This window comes from Salmo trutta, chromosome 27, assembly GCF_901001165.1.
Source record: "Salmo trutta chromosome 27, fSalTru1.1, whole genome shotgun sequence".
Taxonomy (NCBI): Eukaryota; Metazoa; Chordata; class Actinopteri; order Salmoniformes; family Salmonidae; genus Salmo; species Salmo trutta.
The window spans coordinates 40,833,552-40,851,518 of NC_042983.1; the positions used below are offsets into that span (position 1 = coordinate 40,833,552).

Here is a 17,967-nt window from a genome sequence, read left to right on the forward strand (position 1 = left end):
TGAGAACATTTTGGGAGAGTATTGATAAATGTAAAGAAACTGATTTAATTTGTAGTCTTGAAGACACACTGCTGTTCACAAGGCCTGTAGTTTTTATAGTATCAGATTAACACTCTGGTCTGTTCTTTGTCTTGTGTTATTGGTTGTCAATAAACAAAACAGACAAATAAGTAATTACTCACCCATTACTGATCATCCATTATCCAAGATGGAGAGTCATGAATAATGATCATGTAAAACAGAATGCATTAGTTATTATTGTTCATTGAATTTCTGTCTCATTCCATAATTTAATGAAATACCATACATCATATTGGAATGACTGTTCATCACATTCATTACTAATGTACATCTAGGGAAAGGGATGTAGCAGCACTACTATGTGAGCAGTCTGAGAATGACTGAATGCTTCATAATAAGACATCAAGCTAAATTCAAGCTGATTCTATTTTAATTTTGGTGTGTGAAATGTTGACCTCTATGGCAGATATATTGTAGGAGATCTATGATTTGAAAATTCTGGATAATTTGAAGAACATCTATACATCTTAATCCAACCTACCTTGAGAACATTTGGGGAGAGTATTGATAAATGTAAAGAAACTGATTTAATTTGTAGCCTTGAAGAAGACACACTGCTGTTCACAAGGCCTGTAGTTTTTATAGTATCAGATTAACACTCTGGTCTGTTCTTTGTCTTGTGTTATTGGTTGTCAATAAACAAAACAGACAAATAAGTAATTACTCACCCCATTCTGATCATCCATTATCCAAGATGGAGAGGAATGAATATTGATAATGTAAAACAAAATGTATGAGTTATTACAGTAACATTCAATACAATTTCAGTCACATTACATTATTCAATCAAATACCATACATCATATTGATATGACTGTTCATCACATTCATTACTAATGTACATCTAGGGAAAGGGATGTAAGCAGTGCTACTATTGGAACAGTCTAAACATCACAGAATGCTTCATACTGGGACATCAAACTGAATTCAAGCTGATTCCATGTTAATTTTGGAGTGTGAAATGTTGACCTCTATGGCAGATATATTGTAGGAGGACTATGTGAAATGTTGACCTCTATGACAGATATATTGTGGGAGGACTATGTGAAATGTTGTCACGACTCCTACTGAAGGTGGCTCCCCCTCCTGCTCGGGTGGCGCTCGGCGCTCGGCGTCACCGGCCTACTAGCTGCCACTGATTCCCTTTTGTTTTCCCCTTTCCGTTATTGTTTGCACCTGTTCTGTGTTGGGCTGATTAGCGAGGCTATATTAGCCAGTAGGCCCGCCTGCTCTTTGTGCGGGATTGTTATTCTGTATGTTTGCTTGTGTACACGCTGATTGTGTTTTTGCGCTAGTGCGTGGTTTTGCGCCGACTGTGTTTTTCCCCTGTGTTTGGGGCACTTTGTTTTGTGTGCGCTCTGATCGCTGTTTGGGGTGGCTTGTGTTTTCGCCGTTGTGCTCATTAACAGCCACTACCCTGTATCGCTGCTTCCTGCATTTGATTCCTCACCCAATACGCCCAAGCCTTACAAATGTTGACCTCTATAGCAGATATATTGTGGGAGGACTATATGAAATATTGACCTCTATGGCAGATATATTGTGGGAAATCTATGACATGAAAATTCTGGATAATTTGAAGAACATCTATACATCTTAATCCAACGTACCTTGAGAACATTTGGGGAGAGTATTGATAAATGTAAAGAAACTGATTTAATTTGTAGTCTTGAAGAAGACACACTGCTGTTCACAAGGCCTGTAGTTTTTATAGTATCAGATTAACACTCTGGTCTGTTCTTTGTCTTGTGTTATTGGTTGTCAAGAAACAAAACAGACAAATAAGTAATTACTCACGTATTTCTGATCATCCATTATCGAAGATGGAGAGTCATGAATAATGATCATGTAAAACAGAATGTATTAGTTATTATTGTTCATTGAATTTCTGTCTCATTACATAATTTAATGAAATACCATACATCATATTGATATGACTGTTCATCACATTCATTACTAATGTACATCTAGGGAAAGGGATGTAAGCAGTGCTACTATTGGAACAGTCTAAACATCACAGAATGCTTCATACTGGGACATCAAACTGAATTCAAGCTGATTCCATGTTAATTTTGGAGTGTGAAATGTTGACCTCTATGGCAGATATATTGTGGGAAGACTATGTGAAATGTTGACCTCTATGGCAGATATATTGTGGGAGATCTATGATCTGAAAATTCTGGATAATTTGAAGAACATCTATACATCTTAATCCAACCTACCTTGAGAACATTTGGGGAGAGTATTGATAAATGTAAAGAAACTGATTTAATTTGTAGCCTTGAAGAAGACACACTGCTGTTCACAAGGCCTGTAGTTTTTATAGTATCAGATTAACACTCTGGTCTGTTCTTTGTCTTGTGTTATTGGTTGTCAATAAACAAAACAGACAAATAAGTAATTACTCATGCATTTCTGATCATCCATTATTCAAGATGGAGAGTCATGTATAATGATCATGTAAAACAGAATGTATTAGTTATTATCATTACCTTCAAATCACCATCTGTCACATGATCCTCTCAAATACCATAGTGATGTGATATACATCAGAGGGGTATGAGTGTTCATCACATTCATTACTAATGACAATCAAGGGACGTGACAGTAATGTTGGAATGGTTCTAATGCTTTAGGACAAGCTCAAAGCTCAGAGTGATGGTAATATGCATTGTAACTAGTTGATATTCAGAATGAATCTAGTCTATTCATCTGTAACTCCTACTATGAACTCCTACCTACATGAGAACGTAGAAGTGTTCTGTACAGGGAAAGAGACTGGTTGTTATTGTTGTTGTTTAGGTGTTTAGAAACATTACTGGAGTTCTAGAACACTTACCTTCTCTATCCCATAAACCCACTGCAGCCTCCTCCTTCTGTTCTCCATGGATGACCTGACATATGTAGTCTCCTGTATCTGACTCCCTGAAGTCTCTCAGCTTCAGAGATACGTTGCCTCTCTCCAGCTCCTGGGTGATCAGACTCACTCTGCCCTCATAGCCACTCCTCTCTCTCACCTGGCCATTCTTATGCAGGTAAATACACTCTGTCTCTTTAAACCACCTGATCGTCATGGCAACAGCACTGGTGTCAGGTGGGAGGTGACAGGGGAGGGTGACCTCTTTACCAACATCAGCCTCCACATTGTCTTTTGAGGTGAGTTTAAACTGAGCTGTTCAGATAGAGAGAACATTTCATGTTTAATGACATCATCTGTGTCAGGAACACAAATACTCTCAGTACATTTATAAACACAGCTGAATGAAAAACTACAATAGACACAACAACCAGGACCATGTCAATTCTAAAATACAACACACACAATCCCAGACAGACATATTCATTTGAAGGAAAGTATATATGTCATAGAAGAATGTGATGCTACAATCTAGAATGATATTATCCCATTTGTTCCCACATCTTTCCCAGACATGCCACTATGCAAATCTTATGCCACTAGTAAGCCTAACATGTCATCCATTTTGATTATTTATTTATTTATTTAAAAGTATGTTTTATTCTTGGCCATAACTGTGACAGAGTGCTCTGCCTATAATAACATGAACAGATATTTACCCCTATTCCTCAACCTCAAAATCTATATACCTCAGCCCAATTACCCACACACCTAAACTCAATGACCCACACACCCCAGCCCTGTTACCCCCATGCCCTAACCCTGACACCCACATGCCAATACCCTCAAATCTATACAATCAAGTACAGATACTGTCACATCCTGACCAGTAAAGGGGTTATTTGTTATTGTAGTTTGGACTTGGCAGAGGGGTGTTTGTTTTATGTGGTTCGGGATGTGTTGAGATATGTGTTTATGTAGAGGGGTGTTTGTTTAGAGTATTCCGGGGTTTTGGTAATGTTCTATGTTTTGTATTTCTATGTTCTATCTATGTTGTGTATTTCTTTGTGTTGGCCTGGTATGGCTCTCAATCAGGAACAGCTGTACATCGTTGTTGGTGATTGAGAGTCATACTTAGGTAGCCCTGTTTTCACCTGTCCCTTGTGGGAAGTTGTTGCACTGCTGTGTTAGCCTGCAATACTGTTCGGTCATATGTTTTTTTTGTTTATTTAGTGTTCAATAAAAGTTTAAAATGAGCACTAAACCCACTGCGCCTTGGTCCACTATATACGACAACCGTTACAGATACAGGCATATCCTGTCCCTAAGTGACCTGTGTGTTACTCAAGACCCCAGTTCCTTTGTCAATACACCTCATCCCTGTTACTTTCCTATCTCAGCCCTGTTACCCACTTTCCTTAGGCCTGTATTCCCCAAGTCACCAACAGTAACCTATATCCAGCTATTCACTGCACACCCCAACCCTGTTATCAGCATGTTTTAGTCCTGTGACATCTGACCTGTATACACTAATCATTTCATAGATAAACTAATATTACAGTGGTATAACACATGTGCCACAGCCCCAATCTCTTCTTTATACCACAAACGTTGTTGCCAGAAAGGATTTGAATGGGCAATAGACGCCCATCCAGCCCCATTACCTGTATGAACCTTGTGTATCCCTACACCCCATTATAAACCAGGGAAATCCATGGGCATCCTCATATAAAACAGGTCTACCCCAGTGTCCAAGCCTCAACATTCATACTAACCAGGTCTATCATTGTGCAAGAGACACTAAACAAACCTAATAACATTAAATATCACTTCAATTATTATACTCATTCAGTTTATGGGTCTATACATGGCCAATTCCCCCTGAAATAACAACATATGATGTTTTACAGTAAAAATCTCTGATTTAACATCAGTAAAGGTTAATGGATAATGGTAAAATCATCTGTAACATCATTTTGAGCCAGTATATCCTGAACCAAACTCAACTTAAATCTACTGAAGAAAGCATATTATTTATTTAACGAGGCAAGTCAGTTAAGAACAAATTCTTATTTACAATGAGGGCCTAGGAACAGTGGATTTACTGCCTTGTTCAGGGGCAGAAAAACAGATTTTTACCTTGTCAGCTCGGAGATTCAATCTAGCAACCCTTCGGTTACTGGCCCAACACTCTAACCACCAGGCTACCTGCCAGCTCTACACTCTAACCACTAGGCTACCTGTCACCTCTACACTCTAACCACTAGGCTACCAGCCACCTATACACTCTAACCACAAGGCTACCTGCCACCTCTACACTCTAACCACTAGGCTACCTGCCACCTCTACACTCTAACCACTAGGCTACCTGCCACCTCTACACTCTAACCACTAGGCTACCTGCCACCTCTACACTCTAACCACTAGGCTACCTGCCACCTCTACACTCTAACCACTAGGCTACCTGCCGCCTCTACACTCTAACCACTAGGCTACCTGCCACCTCTACACTCTAACCACTAGGCTACCTGCCACCTCTACACTCTAACCACTAGGCTACCTGCCACCTCTACACTCTAACCACTAGTCTACCTGCCACCTCTACACTCTAACCACTAGGCTACCTGCCACCTCTACACTCTAACCACTAGGCTACCTGCCTCCTCTATACTCTAACCACTAGGCTACCTGCCACCTCTATACTCTAACCACTAGGCTACCTGCCCCCTCTACACTCTAACCACTAGGCTACCTGCCACCTCTACACTCTAACCACTAGGCTACCTGCCACCTCTACACTCTAACCACTAGGCTACCTGCCACCTCTACACTCTAACCACTAGGCTACCTGCCACCTCTACACTCTAACCACTAGGCTACCTGCCACCTCTACACTCTAACCACTAGGCTACCTGCCACCTCTACACTCTAACCACTAGGCTACCTGCCGCCCCTCATGTTACAAACACATTTCATCCAGACACACATTTACACATAAAGAGAAATAAAACCACAAACACATTTCATTTTCAATAGTTGGTTTAGTTCTGTTCTCCCAGATACATGAAAGAAAAGTTAATCATTAATTATAGCATGTTGACTTACTATGAACTCTGGACTCTGCCATTTTAACTGCAATAAAAAGAGAAAACATCCATATTTACATCATTACCATTCATCAAATTCTCTCTTTTGCTCAATCACACAGATACAAACATCACTTCCTCTTTCTCCAGTCCTCATTGTTTTAAAACAGGACTGTTGTGTCTAGTTTGGCAAGTGAAATATACTGAGATCTCCTTTTAAATATGTCCACAGTTTCAGACCTCCTCAGGTTCTCTGGCAGGCTATTCCAGAGGCTGGGGGCATAATAACTAAAGGCTGCATCTCCATGCCTCTTGGTCCTAGACTTCAGGATAGTTAAAAGGCCAGTTTCAGACCTCCTCAGGTTCTCTGGCAGGCTATTCCAGAGGCTGGGGGCATAATAACTAAAGGCTGCCTCTCCATGCCTCTTGGTCCTAGGCTTCAGGATAGTTAAAAGGCCAGTTTCAGACCTCCTCAGGTTCTCTGGCAGGCTATTCCAGAGGCTGGGGGCATAATAACTAAAGGCTTCCTCTCCATGTCTCTTGGTCCTAGGCTTCAGGATAGTTAAAAGGCCAGTACCAGAGGACCTGAGGGACATACTGGGTACATAACTTAAAAGCATGTCTGACATGTATTGAGGTGCACTATGGAACACCGTTTGGGTCTTTGAGCGTCAAAAAGATACATGTCAAATAACATTATTTGAAAGTGTTAAATTATTATGTGACGTGGAGTCATATTCCGGTCCTGATTGGTCAAGAAGCTTATTTATTTTTGACAAGAAAATACCCAAACGGCGTTCCGTAGAACAGGGCGTGTTGTTTCCAATGTGAACAAATGAGTCATAGTGGGCGCAACCAGCAAGGAGGTGGGCAGGGCCAGGAACGAGCTGGCGAGATCCTATTGGTGCGTTCTAGCGTCATCTGCATATGTCCGTTGTGAAGTGCGCATGTGTATTAACTCAATTCTCCTTCTAAACAGGTTATTATGAAAAACCTTTGCAAAAAGGGTGAAGTCTTCAAAACTTAGTCCGCTCTGTTCATAACAGATTCCAGTTTGGGAACAAAAAAACGGTATTGCGATAAATAGTTTAATCGATGAGAAAATGTGCAGAATGTCGGCCAGAATCCGTGTCGTTCCATCTTGTTCCTCTGACTAACATATCTGGTAGTGAGTGGAAACGCCAAGCGGAGGCTTCACATTATACATCCAGTGAAATGTCTGTCTCATTCATTGTTCTATTTGTGGCACAATTCACTTCTTCTTCTATGATATCATGGTGGTCGTATTGATAACCTTACCAATAAAAGCTATGAAGTCAACTTTATTCATTATCAAAGTGTTTTTTGACGCTGCACATTAATGAGACCAGATTTCTGAACAGGCTTCTAAACAATGACAAGGCTGTTGTGTCTAGTTTGGAAAGTGAAATATACTGAGATCTCCTCTTACCTTTACTGGTCTTCACGTCCTCCACTTCACATTCAAAATAGTTTATTTAAATCTATAACCACTCTAATAGTCACTATATGTGCATATCTACACGTTTTTACAGAACAATCTACACCTCAGGCCTAAACTGAGACACAACTTTCACTTTCACCTTTGCACAGGTATTTGGAGTAAACTCCTCCCCCCAGCCTCTCTGGTTATTAGAAAACCCAGACACAAAGTCTAAACTGTCTATAGGACTATCGTAAAATGTCATGGAAACAGAAATATACATATCTGATCTTAATTTAGGTTTAAGGTTAGGAATAAGGTTAGCAGTGTGTAGAATAGGGTTCAAATCAGAAGACCGATCCAGCCAGTAGTGATGTTCTGTAATTATAGTCATATTACATTTAACATTTACATTTAAGTCATTTAGCAGACGCTCTTATCCAGAGCGACTTACAAATTTATCCTGAGCTGTAAAGATTTAACAGTACCTATCAATATTAGCTTCTCTTATCTCTTTGGACCCATTCACATGAGTAAATGAGTGAAATTGCTTCCATGACAAGTAGTCTCAATGCTTTTCCATCCCCTCCTAACAAAATAAATGTAGCTGACTGGTGGTCATTTACTGTCTGAGGAGAGAGTATCATTACCACCTGCTGGTCAATGTTGGGAACTGCGGTGAATTTACAAATCAGAAAGTCAGACATGTGATTTAGGGGTCTGTTGTGGTGGACAGTCCGGCTCTTTTTGGCTCCCAAACGGCTCTTTAAAAAATATATGTTTTGTATTTTTTCAAGTCAAACTGTTTGCAATAGTTTGACTATGATTTGTGTTAAAACATTTCTAATTAAATTATTAAATGATGTCATACTCTACCTTAACCACAATGTATTTAAAAATGCATTGGTTTGTTATGAAAAAGAATGCTATTAAACATTTGCATTTAAAGTATAACTTTTTAATGTATATAAACAAAGTGCATATAAATGTAACAATTCAAAACGAATACAATCTGAACAACATAACAATAGAATATTGCACCATGTCAAAGAAAAATAAATAACAATGTGCAAAACTGCAGCATCCCACTAAAAACATTAAACTGGTCCCTCTTTTCTCTCTCTTCTTTATTACCATGTTATAACCAGCAGCACACAGCAATGCTTTTATGAGAGGTTTACATTCAGAAATGTAAGCTGCCTCACTTTAGATGGGCTGATGTGGTTTCTTCTTCTTCTATGATATCATGGTGGTCCGTAAACATTAGTTTCAGTGCAGGCCGTCACCTACTGTGCTAGAAAGCACTATCAATCTTCTTTTTTTTTACCGTTATTTTACCAGGTAAGTTGACACAGAACACGTTCTCATTTACAGCAACGACCTGGGGAATAGTTACAGGGGAGAGGAGGGGGATGAATGAGCCAATTGTAAGCTGGGGATGATTAGGTGACCATGATGGTATGAGGGACAGATTGGGAATTTAGCCAAGACACCAGGGTTAACACGGCCTACTCTTACAGTAAGTGCCATGGGATCTTTAACGACCTCAGAGTGTCAGGACACCCGTTTAACATCCCATCCAAAAGACAGCACTCAACACAGTGGCCCCAATCACTGCCCTGGGGCATTTTTTTAGACCAGAGGAAAGAGTGCCACCTACTGGCCCTCCAACACCATTTCCAGCAGCATCTGGTCTCTGGTCTCCCATCCAGGGACTGACCAGGACCAACCCTGCTTAGCTTCAGAAGCAAGCCAGCAGTGGGATGCAGGGTGTAATGATATGGGTGATATGGGTGGTGTGATATGGGTGGTATGATATGGGTGGTATGATATGGGTGGTATGATATGGGTGGTATGATATGGGTGGTATGATATGGGTGGTATGGGTGGTATGATATGGGTGGTATGGGTAGTATGATATGGGTGGTATGATATGGGTGGTATGGGTGGAATGAAATGCCCAAATCTGTATCATCATGAAAATAAAATAAAAACCAAATAAATCCCTACTAACTTCTACCACAGCCTCCCCTCCCCCTAAAACGCCTCCCCAACCACCCTCCCCCATTCAACTTGATGGATCTATATCATGTTTAAACACTCCACCCTGAGGATTGTTCAGCATGTCAACAACCACTTCAACAGTAACATCTGTTACTGCACAATAACCTTCAACCTGGCATTTCTGCTTTCCACAAACCCGAGTCGTATTGATAACCTTACCAATAAAAGCTATGAAGTCAACTTTATTCATTATCAAAGTGTCCTTTGACGCTACACATTCATGAGCACCGGATTTCTGAACAGGCTTCTAAACCCTGACAGGACCAGCTGAAACACCGGCCCCGGGCCTCCTGAGTGGCGCAGTGGTCTAACGCACTACATCACAGTGGTCTAAGACACTACATCACAGTGGTCTAAGGCACTACATCACAGTGGTCTAAGCCACTACATCACAGTGTTCCAAGGCACTACATCACAGTGTTCTAAGGCACTACATCACACTGGTCTAAGGCACTACATCACAGTGTTCTAAGGCACTACATCACAGTGGTCTAAGCCACTACATCACAGTGGTCTAAGGCACTACATCACAGTGTTCTAAGGCACTACATCACAGTGGTCTAAGGCACTACATCACAGTGGTCTAAGGCACTACATCACAGTGGTCTAAGGCACTACATCACAGTGGTCTAAGGCACTACATCACAGTGTTCTAAGGCACTACATCACAGTGTTCTAAGTCACTACATCACAGTAGTCTAAGGCACTACATCACAGTGCTAGTTGTGCCACTCTGGGTTCGAGTCCAGGCTCTGTCTTAGCCTGCCACGACCGGGAGACCCATGGGGCGGCATACAATTGGTCCAGGGTCGTCCGGGTTAGTGGAGGGTTTGGCCAGCAGGGATTTCCTTGTCTCATCGCGCGCTAGTGACTCCTGTGGCAGGCCTGGGCGTGGTGCACGCTGACACGGTTGCCAGGTGTACGGTGTTTCCTCCGACACATTTGTGTGGCTGGCTTCCGGGATAAGAGGGCATTGTGTCAAGAAGCAGTGCGGCTTGGTTGGGTTCTGTTTCGGAGGATGCACGGCTCTCGACCTTCACCTCTCCCGAGTCCGTACGGGAGTTGCAGCGATGAGACAAGACTGTAACTACCAATTGGACACCACGAAATTGGGGAGAATTAAAAAAAAAAAGTAACACCAGCCCGACTGTAGGTTCATTTACTACAGGAGCAGCCATGGAAGCTCCATCAGTCTGACAGTAGGTTCATTTACTACAGGAGCAGCTATGGAAGCTCCATCAGTGTGACAGTAGGTTAATTTACTACAGGAGGAGCCATGGAAGCTCCATCAGTCTGACAGTAGGTTCATTTACTACAGGAGCAGCCATGGAAGCTCCATCAGTCTGACAGTAGGTTCATTTACTGCAGGAGCAGCCATGGAAGCTCCATCAGTCTGACAGTAGGTTCATTTACTACAGGAGCAGCCATGGAAGCTCCATCAGTCTGACAGTAGGTTCATTTAATTCAGGAGCAGCCATGGAAGCTCCATCAGTCTGACAGTAGGTTCATTTACTACAGGAGCAGCCATGGAAGCTCCATCAGTCTGACAGTAGGTTCATTTACTACAGGAGGAGCCATGGAAGCTCCATCAGTCTGACAGTAGGTTCATTTACTACAGGAGCAGCCATGGAAGCTCCATCAGTCTGACAGTAGGTTAATTTACTGCAGGAGCAGCCATGGAAGCTCCATCAGTCTGACAGTAGGTTAATTTACTACAGGAGCAGCCATGGAAGCTCCATCAGTCTAACAGTAGGTTCATTTACTACAGGAGCAGCCATGGAAGCTCCATCAGTCTGACAGTAGGTTCATTTACTGCAGGAGCAGCCATGGAAGCTCCATCAGTCTGACAGTAGGTTCATTTACTACAGGAGCAGCCATGGAAGCTCCATCAGTCTAACAGTAGGTTCATTTACTACAGGAGCAGCCATGGAAGCTCCATCAGTCTGACAGTAGGTTCATTTACTACAGGAGCAGCCATGGAAGCTCCATCAGTCTGACAGTAGGTTCATTTACTACAGGAGCAGCCATGGAAGCTCCATCAGTCTGACAGTAGGTTCATTTACTACAGGAGCAGCCATGGAAGCTCCATCAGTCTGACAGTAGGTTCATTTACTACAGGAGCAGCCATGGAAGCTCCATCAGTCTGACAGTAGGTTCATTTACTACAGGAGCAGCCATGGAAGCTCCATCAGTCTGACAGTAGGTTAATTTACTGCAGGAGCAGCCATGGAAGCTCCATCAGTCTGACAGTAGGTTAATTTACTACAGGAGCAGCCATGGAAGCTCCATCAGTCTAACAGTAGGTTCATTTACTACAGGAGCAGCCATGGAAGCTCCATCAGTCTGACAGTAGGTTCATTTACTGCAGGAGCAGCCATGGAAGCTCCATCAGTCTGACAGTAGGTTCATTTACTACAGGAGCAGCCATGGAAGCTCCATCAGTCTAACAGTAGGTTCATTTACTACAGGAGCAGCCATGGAAGCTCCATCAGTCTGACAGTAGGTTCATTTACTACAGGAGCAGCCATGGAAGCTCCATCAGTCTGACAGTAGGTTCATTTACTACAGGAGCAGCCATGGAAGCTCCATCAGTCCACACTGCAATTCCACCAATCTCTTTTACAGGCTATGGGACATATGGGACATCATGACTAATTCTATATCTCATAACCTCTCTAGCCTCTCCCTGTACCTGGCATCCACCAAATGCTGCATTATGCCCCCCCCCCCCCCCCCCCCTCCCTAGCCTATCTGTACTTTTTCAGGCAAAACCTTCTCAAACCTCAGCGTCACTGATAGGCTTTCACTTCTTCGATCCTCTTTCCTGCTGATCAACCTTTTGGCCTCAGTCACTCTGCCTCCCTTCACATGTTCATTAATATCAGCTGTGGACATAGATATAGGGACACCAGTGATGACTCCCCTCAACCGAGCATAAACACCAGGGACATGGCTTTTAATCTTCTTTCCATTAAGCTTCTCCATTTTCAGAATCTTCTCTTGCTGAGCCTGGCTACCACAAAATATGAACATTCGCTAAAAGTCACACTCAAAATCTCTCAAGTTTAATTTGCGCGCACCACGCTGGCCTGCTGCTCGCGGCACCATCCTCTGCTCGATTTACCACAGTTCTTCCCTCTCCACTCAAGAGTTTGCTAGTGCAATGATGTTTCATCTTGCTCGTGGGCGCAATCTTGCGCCAGGTTGCCTCTTGAACTGGAATTGACACCACAGATCAGCCTCACCATCACTAATACCTCACCACAGATCAGCCTCACCATCACTAATACCACACCACAGATCAGCCTCACCATCACTAATACCACACCACAGATCAGCCTCACCATCACTAATACCACACCACAGATCAGCCTCACCATCACTAATACCACACCACAGATCAGCCTCACCATCACTAATACCACACCACAGACCAGCCTCACCATCACTAATATCACACCACAGATCAGCCTCACCATCACTAATAACACACCACAGATCAGCCTCACCATCACTAATACCACACCACAGATCAGCCTCACCATCACTAATACCACACCACAGATCAGCCTCACCATCACTAATACCACACCACAGATCAGCCTCACCATCACTAATACCACACCACAGATCAGCCTCACCATCACTAATACCACACCACAAAATGCACTTCAGTTTGGTTTCAAAGTCATACTGATGGTCACATAAAAAAATGCATTTGCTCAACTCATCAAACATGACAGAGGCAGTGCCCAGGATAGTGATATTAGTAGGTTAACAGAAAAGGCCTGCTGCCTCAGGTCTGCAGCCATTCAACACACACATCATTTCTACTCTGAACTTCCTCTTGTCATTATGGGCTTCCTAGCGATTCAGAGTGTTGGGCCAGTGAGTGTAAAGGTCTCTGGTTCGAATCCCCGAGCAGACTAGGTGAAAAATCTTTCGATATGCCATTGAGCAAAGCACTTAACCCTAATCTGCTCCTGTAAATCCCTCTGGATAAAAATGTCTGCTAAATGACTAAGCTGTAACTATATAGGCCTAACAAACCAGGCAGAAGCATGCCAACGTATACATGCCAACGTATACATATTGTGGGTTCGATTCCCACGGGGGGCCAGCACAGAAAAAAAAAAATGTATGATATGTATGAAATTGTATGAAATGTATGCATTCACTACTGTAAGTCGCTCTGGATAAGAGCGTCTGCTAAATGACTAAAATGTAAATGTAAATGTAATGTCAAAGTGCGGTGAACTTGTTGGTTCCGGTATGTCTAACTTGTCCCACCTAGCTATCTTCAGATGAACACACTAACTGTATGTCGCTCTGGATAAGAGCGTCTGCTAACAGTCCTTTAGTGTGGGAGCCGGCAGCAGGAAACCGTATGAAACAGATGAGGTTAGGTTCACACTCATCATTTCCAATGGAAACTACTGGGACCAACATGCATGATAGTTACAGTATGAGCTGCAATAGTTTCCACTGAATGAAACAGTGTGATTCTCACAGTTAGTGTTATAATGTCTATATAACAGTTAGTGTTATAATGTCTATATAACAGTTAGTGTTATAATGTCTATATAACAGTTAGTGTTATAATGTCTATATAACAGTTAGTGTTATAATGTCTATATAACAGTTAGTGTTATAATGTCTATATAACAGTTAGTGTTATAATGTCTATATAACAGTTAGTACTCAGACTTGATTGAACTAATCAACTCCTCATCAAACCTTTGATTTGAATCAGGTTTGTGAGTGCTCCCTTTGGGTCTCCAGAACCAGGATTGGGAGACACTGGTCTTAACACCCAGAGGTCTGTTCATTCAGAACTAAACCGTTGAAAACAGTTTGTAACGGAAACCATTAACTTTGAACAAAAACATGCTCTTCAATAAAAATTCTAGTTTCTTTTGGACAAATTCATGTTGGTCCCTCCCCTTTTCCTTCTGTTTGCTTCTGCTGGTTTCCGTGTGGGTTTGAGTGGTAGTGAACACACTCCAGGTCTCCACTGACCCACCATGCTCATCATACTAATACACTCCAGGTCTCCACTGACCCACCATGCTCATCATACTAATACACCCCAGGTTTCCACTGACCCACCATGCTCATCATACTAATACACCCCAGGTTACCACTGACCCACCATGCTCATCATACTAATACACTCCAGGTTACCACTGACCCACCATGCTCATCATACTAATACACTCCAGGTTACCACTGACCCACCATGCTCATCATACTAATACACCCCAGGTCTCCACTGACCCACCATGCTCATCATACTAATACACCCCAGGTTTCCACTGACCCACCATGCTCATCATACTAATACACCCCAGGTTACCACTGACCCACCATGCTCATCATACTAATACACCCCAGGTTACCACTGACCCACCATGCTCATCATACTAATACACTCCAGGTTACCACTGACCCACCATGCTCATCATACTAACACACCCCAGGTTACCACTGACCCACCATGCTCATCATACTAATACACCCCAGGTCTCCACTGACCCACCATGCTCATCATACTAATACACCCCAGGTCTCCACTGACCCACCATGCTCATCATACTAATACACCCCAGGTTACCACTGACCCACCATGCTCATCATACTAATACACCCCAGGTCTCCACTGACCCACCATGCTCATCATACTAATACACCCCAGGTTACCACTGACCCACCATGCTCATCATACTAATACACCCCAGGTTACCACTGACCCACCATGCTCATCATACTAATACACCCCAGGTTACCACTGACCCACCATGCTCATCATACTAATACACCCCAGGTTTCCACTGACCCACCATGCTCATCATACTAATACACCCCAGGTTTCCACTGACCCACCATGCTCATCATACTAATACACCCCAGGTTACCACTGACCCACCATGCTCATCATACTAATACACCCCAGGTTACCACTGACCCACCATGCTCATCATACTCAGATCATAGAAGGTGGCACATACATGGGCTGGCTGCATGTTGTTTACCCACACGGTGTTCAGTTTCATTATATTGGCTAACTTTCTATTCTGGTTCAGAGGTTTGGGAAAGTCAAATCCAGAAAGTGAAATGCTGTTCTTTCTTCCTCCTTTGGTCGATTTGGAGTTTTTTGGTTCTGCAAAGCCATAAAAACCTGTATTATAATGATGGTACTGATATAATAGGCATCCTGTCTACTAGACTCACTGTCAGTCTGGGACTATTAAAGTATGGTAATATAGTAATACTAACACAGCTAATATTGAATTATTACTTTGTTATAAACTTGTATTAGCCTTAATCTAATCGTATTTTATCTTACCATAATAGCCTTTTTTATAAGACATATGTTATTCTACCCATGTTATTCTACCCATGTTATTCTACCCATGTTATTCTACCCATGTTATTCTACCAATGTTATTCACCCATGTTATTCTACCCATGTTATTCAACCCATGTTATTCTACCCATGTTATTCTACCCATGTTGTTCTACCCATGTTATTCTACCCATGTTATTCTACCCATGTTATTATACCCATGTTATTCTACCCATGTTATTCTACCCATGTTATTCTACCCATGTTATTGTACCCATGTTATTGTACCCATGTTATTCTACCCATGTTATTCTACCTATGTTATTCTACCCATGTTATTCTACCCATGTTAATCTACCCATGTTATTCTACCCATGTTATTCTACCCATGTTATTCAACCCATGTTATTCTACCCTTGATATTCAATCCATGTTATTCTACCCATGTTATTCTACCCATGTTATTATACCCATGTTATTCAACCCATGTTATTCAACCCATGTTATTCTACCCATGATATTCAACCCATGTTATTCTACCCATGTTATTCTACCCATGTTATTCTACCCATGTTATTCACCCCATGTTATTCTACCCATGTTATTCAACCCATGTTATTCACCCCATGTTATTCACCCCATTTTATTCTACCCATGTTATTCTACCCATGTTATTCTACCCATGACTGTACGTTTGTTTATTGTGTAACTCTGTGTTGTTGTTTTTGTCGCACTGCTTTGCTTTATCTTGGCCAGGTCGCAGTTGTAAATGAGAACTTGTTCTCAACTGGTCTACCTGTTTAAATACAGGTGAAATAATTATTTAAATTATTTTCCAACTGCCTTAATATGTCTGTTATTTAGTCAGGATTTAGTCAGGATACAGACCTCGTTCTGCCCCTGAACAAGGCAGTTAACCCACTGTTCCTAGGTCGTCATTGTAAATAAGAATTTGTTCTTAACTGGTCTACCTGGTTAAATAAAGGTTCAATTAAAATTAAATTAAAATCTAAAAGGATTGTTATTAGATGATAATAAGAAGAGATACATGCTCACCACAAACAAGTCTTACGAAATTTGAAACATCATGCTATTTATGATGAATGGGAATTCCAAGGAGACTAATTAATTCAGTGTTTTTTTCTTCCTGCCACTAATTCTGCTTTTTTGAAAATGGGCTACTGGAAGTCGTTGTTCTCCCTGCTAAATTTAGGCCTAGTTGAATGCACTAAAACCTTGCTCACACTGCAGGCCTTAATGCTCACATCAGTTATGTTTTTCAAGTCCGTTTTGGAATTTCTCACTGTCCAAACAGCAAGTTACAAGTGACCACATCGGATTTGTAAGTGTTCAGACAGCATTCATTTGCTGACATGGCTAGTTGTCATAGTAACGATGGGTTTGTGTTCAGACAGCATTCATTTGATAACATGGCTAGTTGTCATGGTAACGATGGGTGTGTGTTCAGACAGCATTCATTTGATGACATGGCTAGTTGTCATAGTAACGATGGGTTTGTGTTCAGACAGCATTCATTTGATAACATGGCTAGTTGTCATGGTAACGATGGGTGTGTGTTCAGACAGCATTCATTTGATGACATGGCTAGTTGTCATAGTAACGATGGGTTTGTGTTCAGACAGCATTCATTTGATGACATGGCTAGTTGTCATGGTAACGATGGGTGTGTGTTCAGACAGCATTCATTTGATGACATGGCTAGTTGTCCTAGTAACGATGGGTGTGTGTTCAGACAGCATTCATTTGATGACATGGCTAGTTGTCACACTAACAATGGGTGTATGTGCGGTGGTGTAGGCTGATTGGTGCTCCTGCTTCCTATCACTCAGAAGTTATGTAGCAAGCTAAGATGACAACAATACCTGCCAGGGATGTTTCCCACATACTTTGAATGTTCAAAATCATAGTGTCAGAACACCTTTAAATTCTCAAAGGACAAGTTGATTTAACTTTCAAAACAAGTTATTTTTCGGCCACAGCAGTCCACTAGCTAGACACAGTAGTCAACTAGCTAGCCACAGCAGTCAACTAGCTAGCCACAGTAGTCAACTAGCTAACCAGAGCAGTCAAC

General features: G+C 41.9%; 1 protein-coding gene across 2 annotated transcripts; it reads right to left on the reverse strand.

Moving 5' to 3' along the window:
- Positions 1-90: 90 nt before the first annotated feature.
- LOC115165139 (butyrophilin subfamily 1 member A1-like) lies at positions 91-7,647 on the reverse strand. 2 transcript variants are annotated; one of them, XM_029718182.1, is made up of 4 exons: positions 7,475-7,647; positions 6,044-6,070; positions 2,921-3,253; positions 91-755 (listed from the first exon to the last, which is right to left on the reverse strand). In XM_029718182.1, exons 2-4 carry the CDS (start codon positions 6,063-6,065, stop codon positions 742-744), a joined length of 369 nt encoding a protein of 122 aa, XP_029574042.1. In that variant the 5' UTR covers positions 6,066-6,070; positions 7,475-7,647; the 3' UTR covers positions 91-741. The 2 variants fall into 2 exon arrangements, with proteins under 2 accessions (XP_029574042.1, XP_029574043.1); XM_029718183.1 differs by lacking the exon at positions 91-755 and adding an exon at positions 2,204-2,496.
- Positions 7,648-17,967: the final 10,320 nt, after the last annotated feature.

What these genes read in the sequence shown, in the direction of transcription:
- LOC115165139 (XM_029718182.1), bottom strand. Translation starts at nt 6,065, where the DNA reads ATGGCAGAGTCCAGAGTTCATA. An exon ending in GGCAGAGTCCAGAGTTCATA is followed by an intron (nt 3,254 to 6,043) that starts GTAAGTCAACAT and finishes CTATCTGAACAG; the next exon opens with CTCAGTTTAAACTCACCTCA.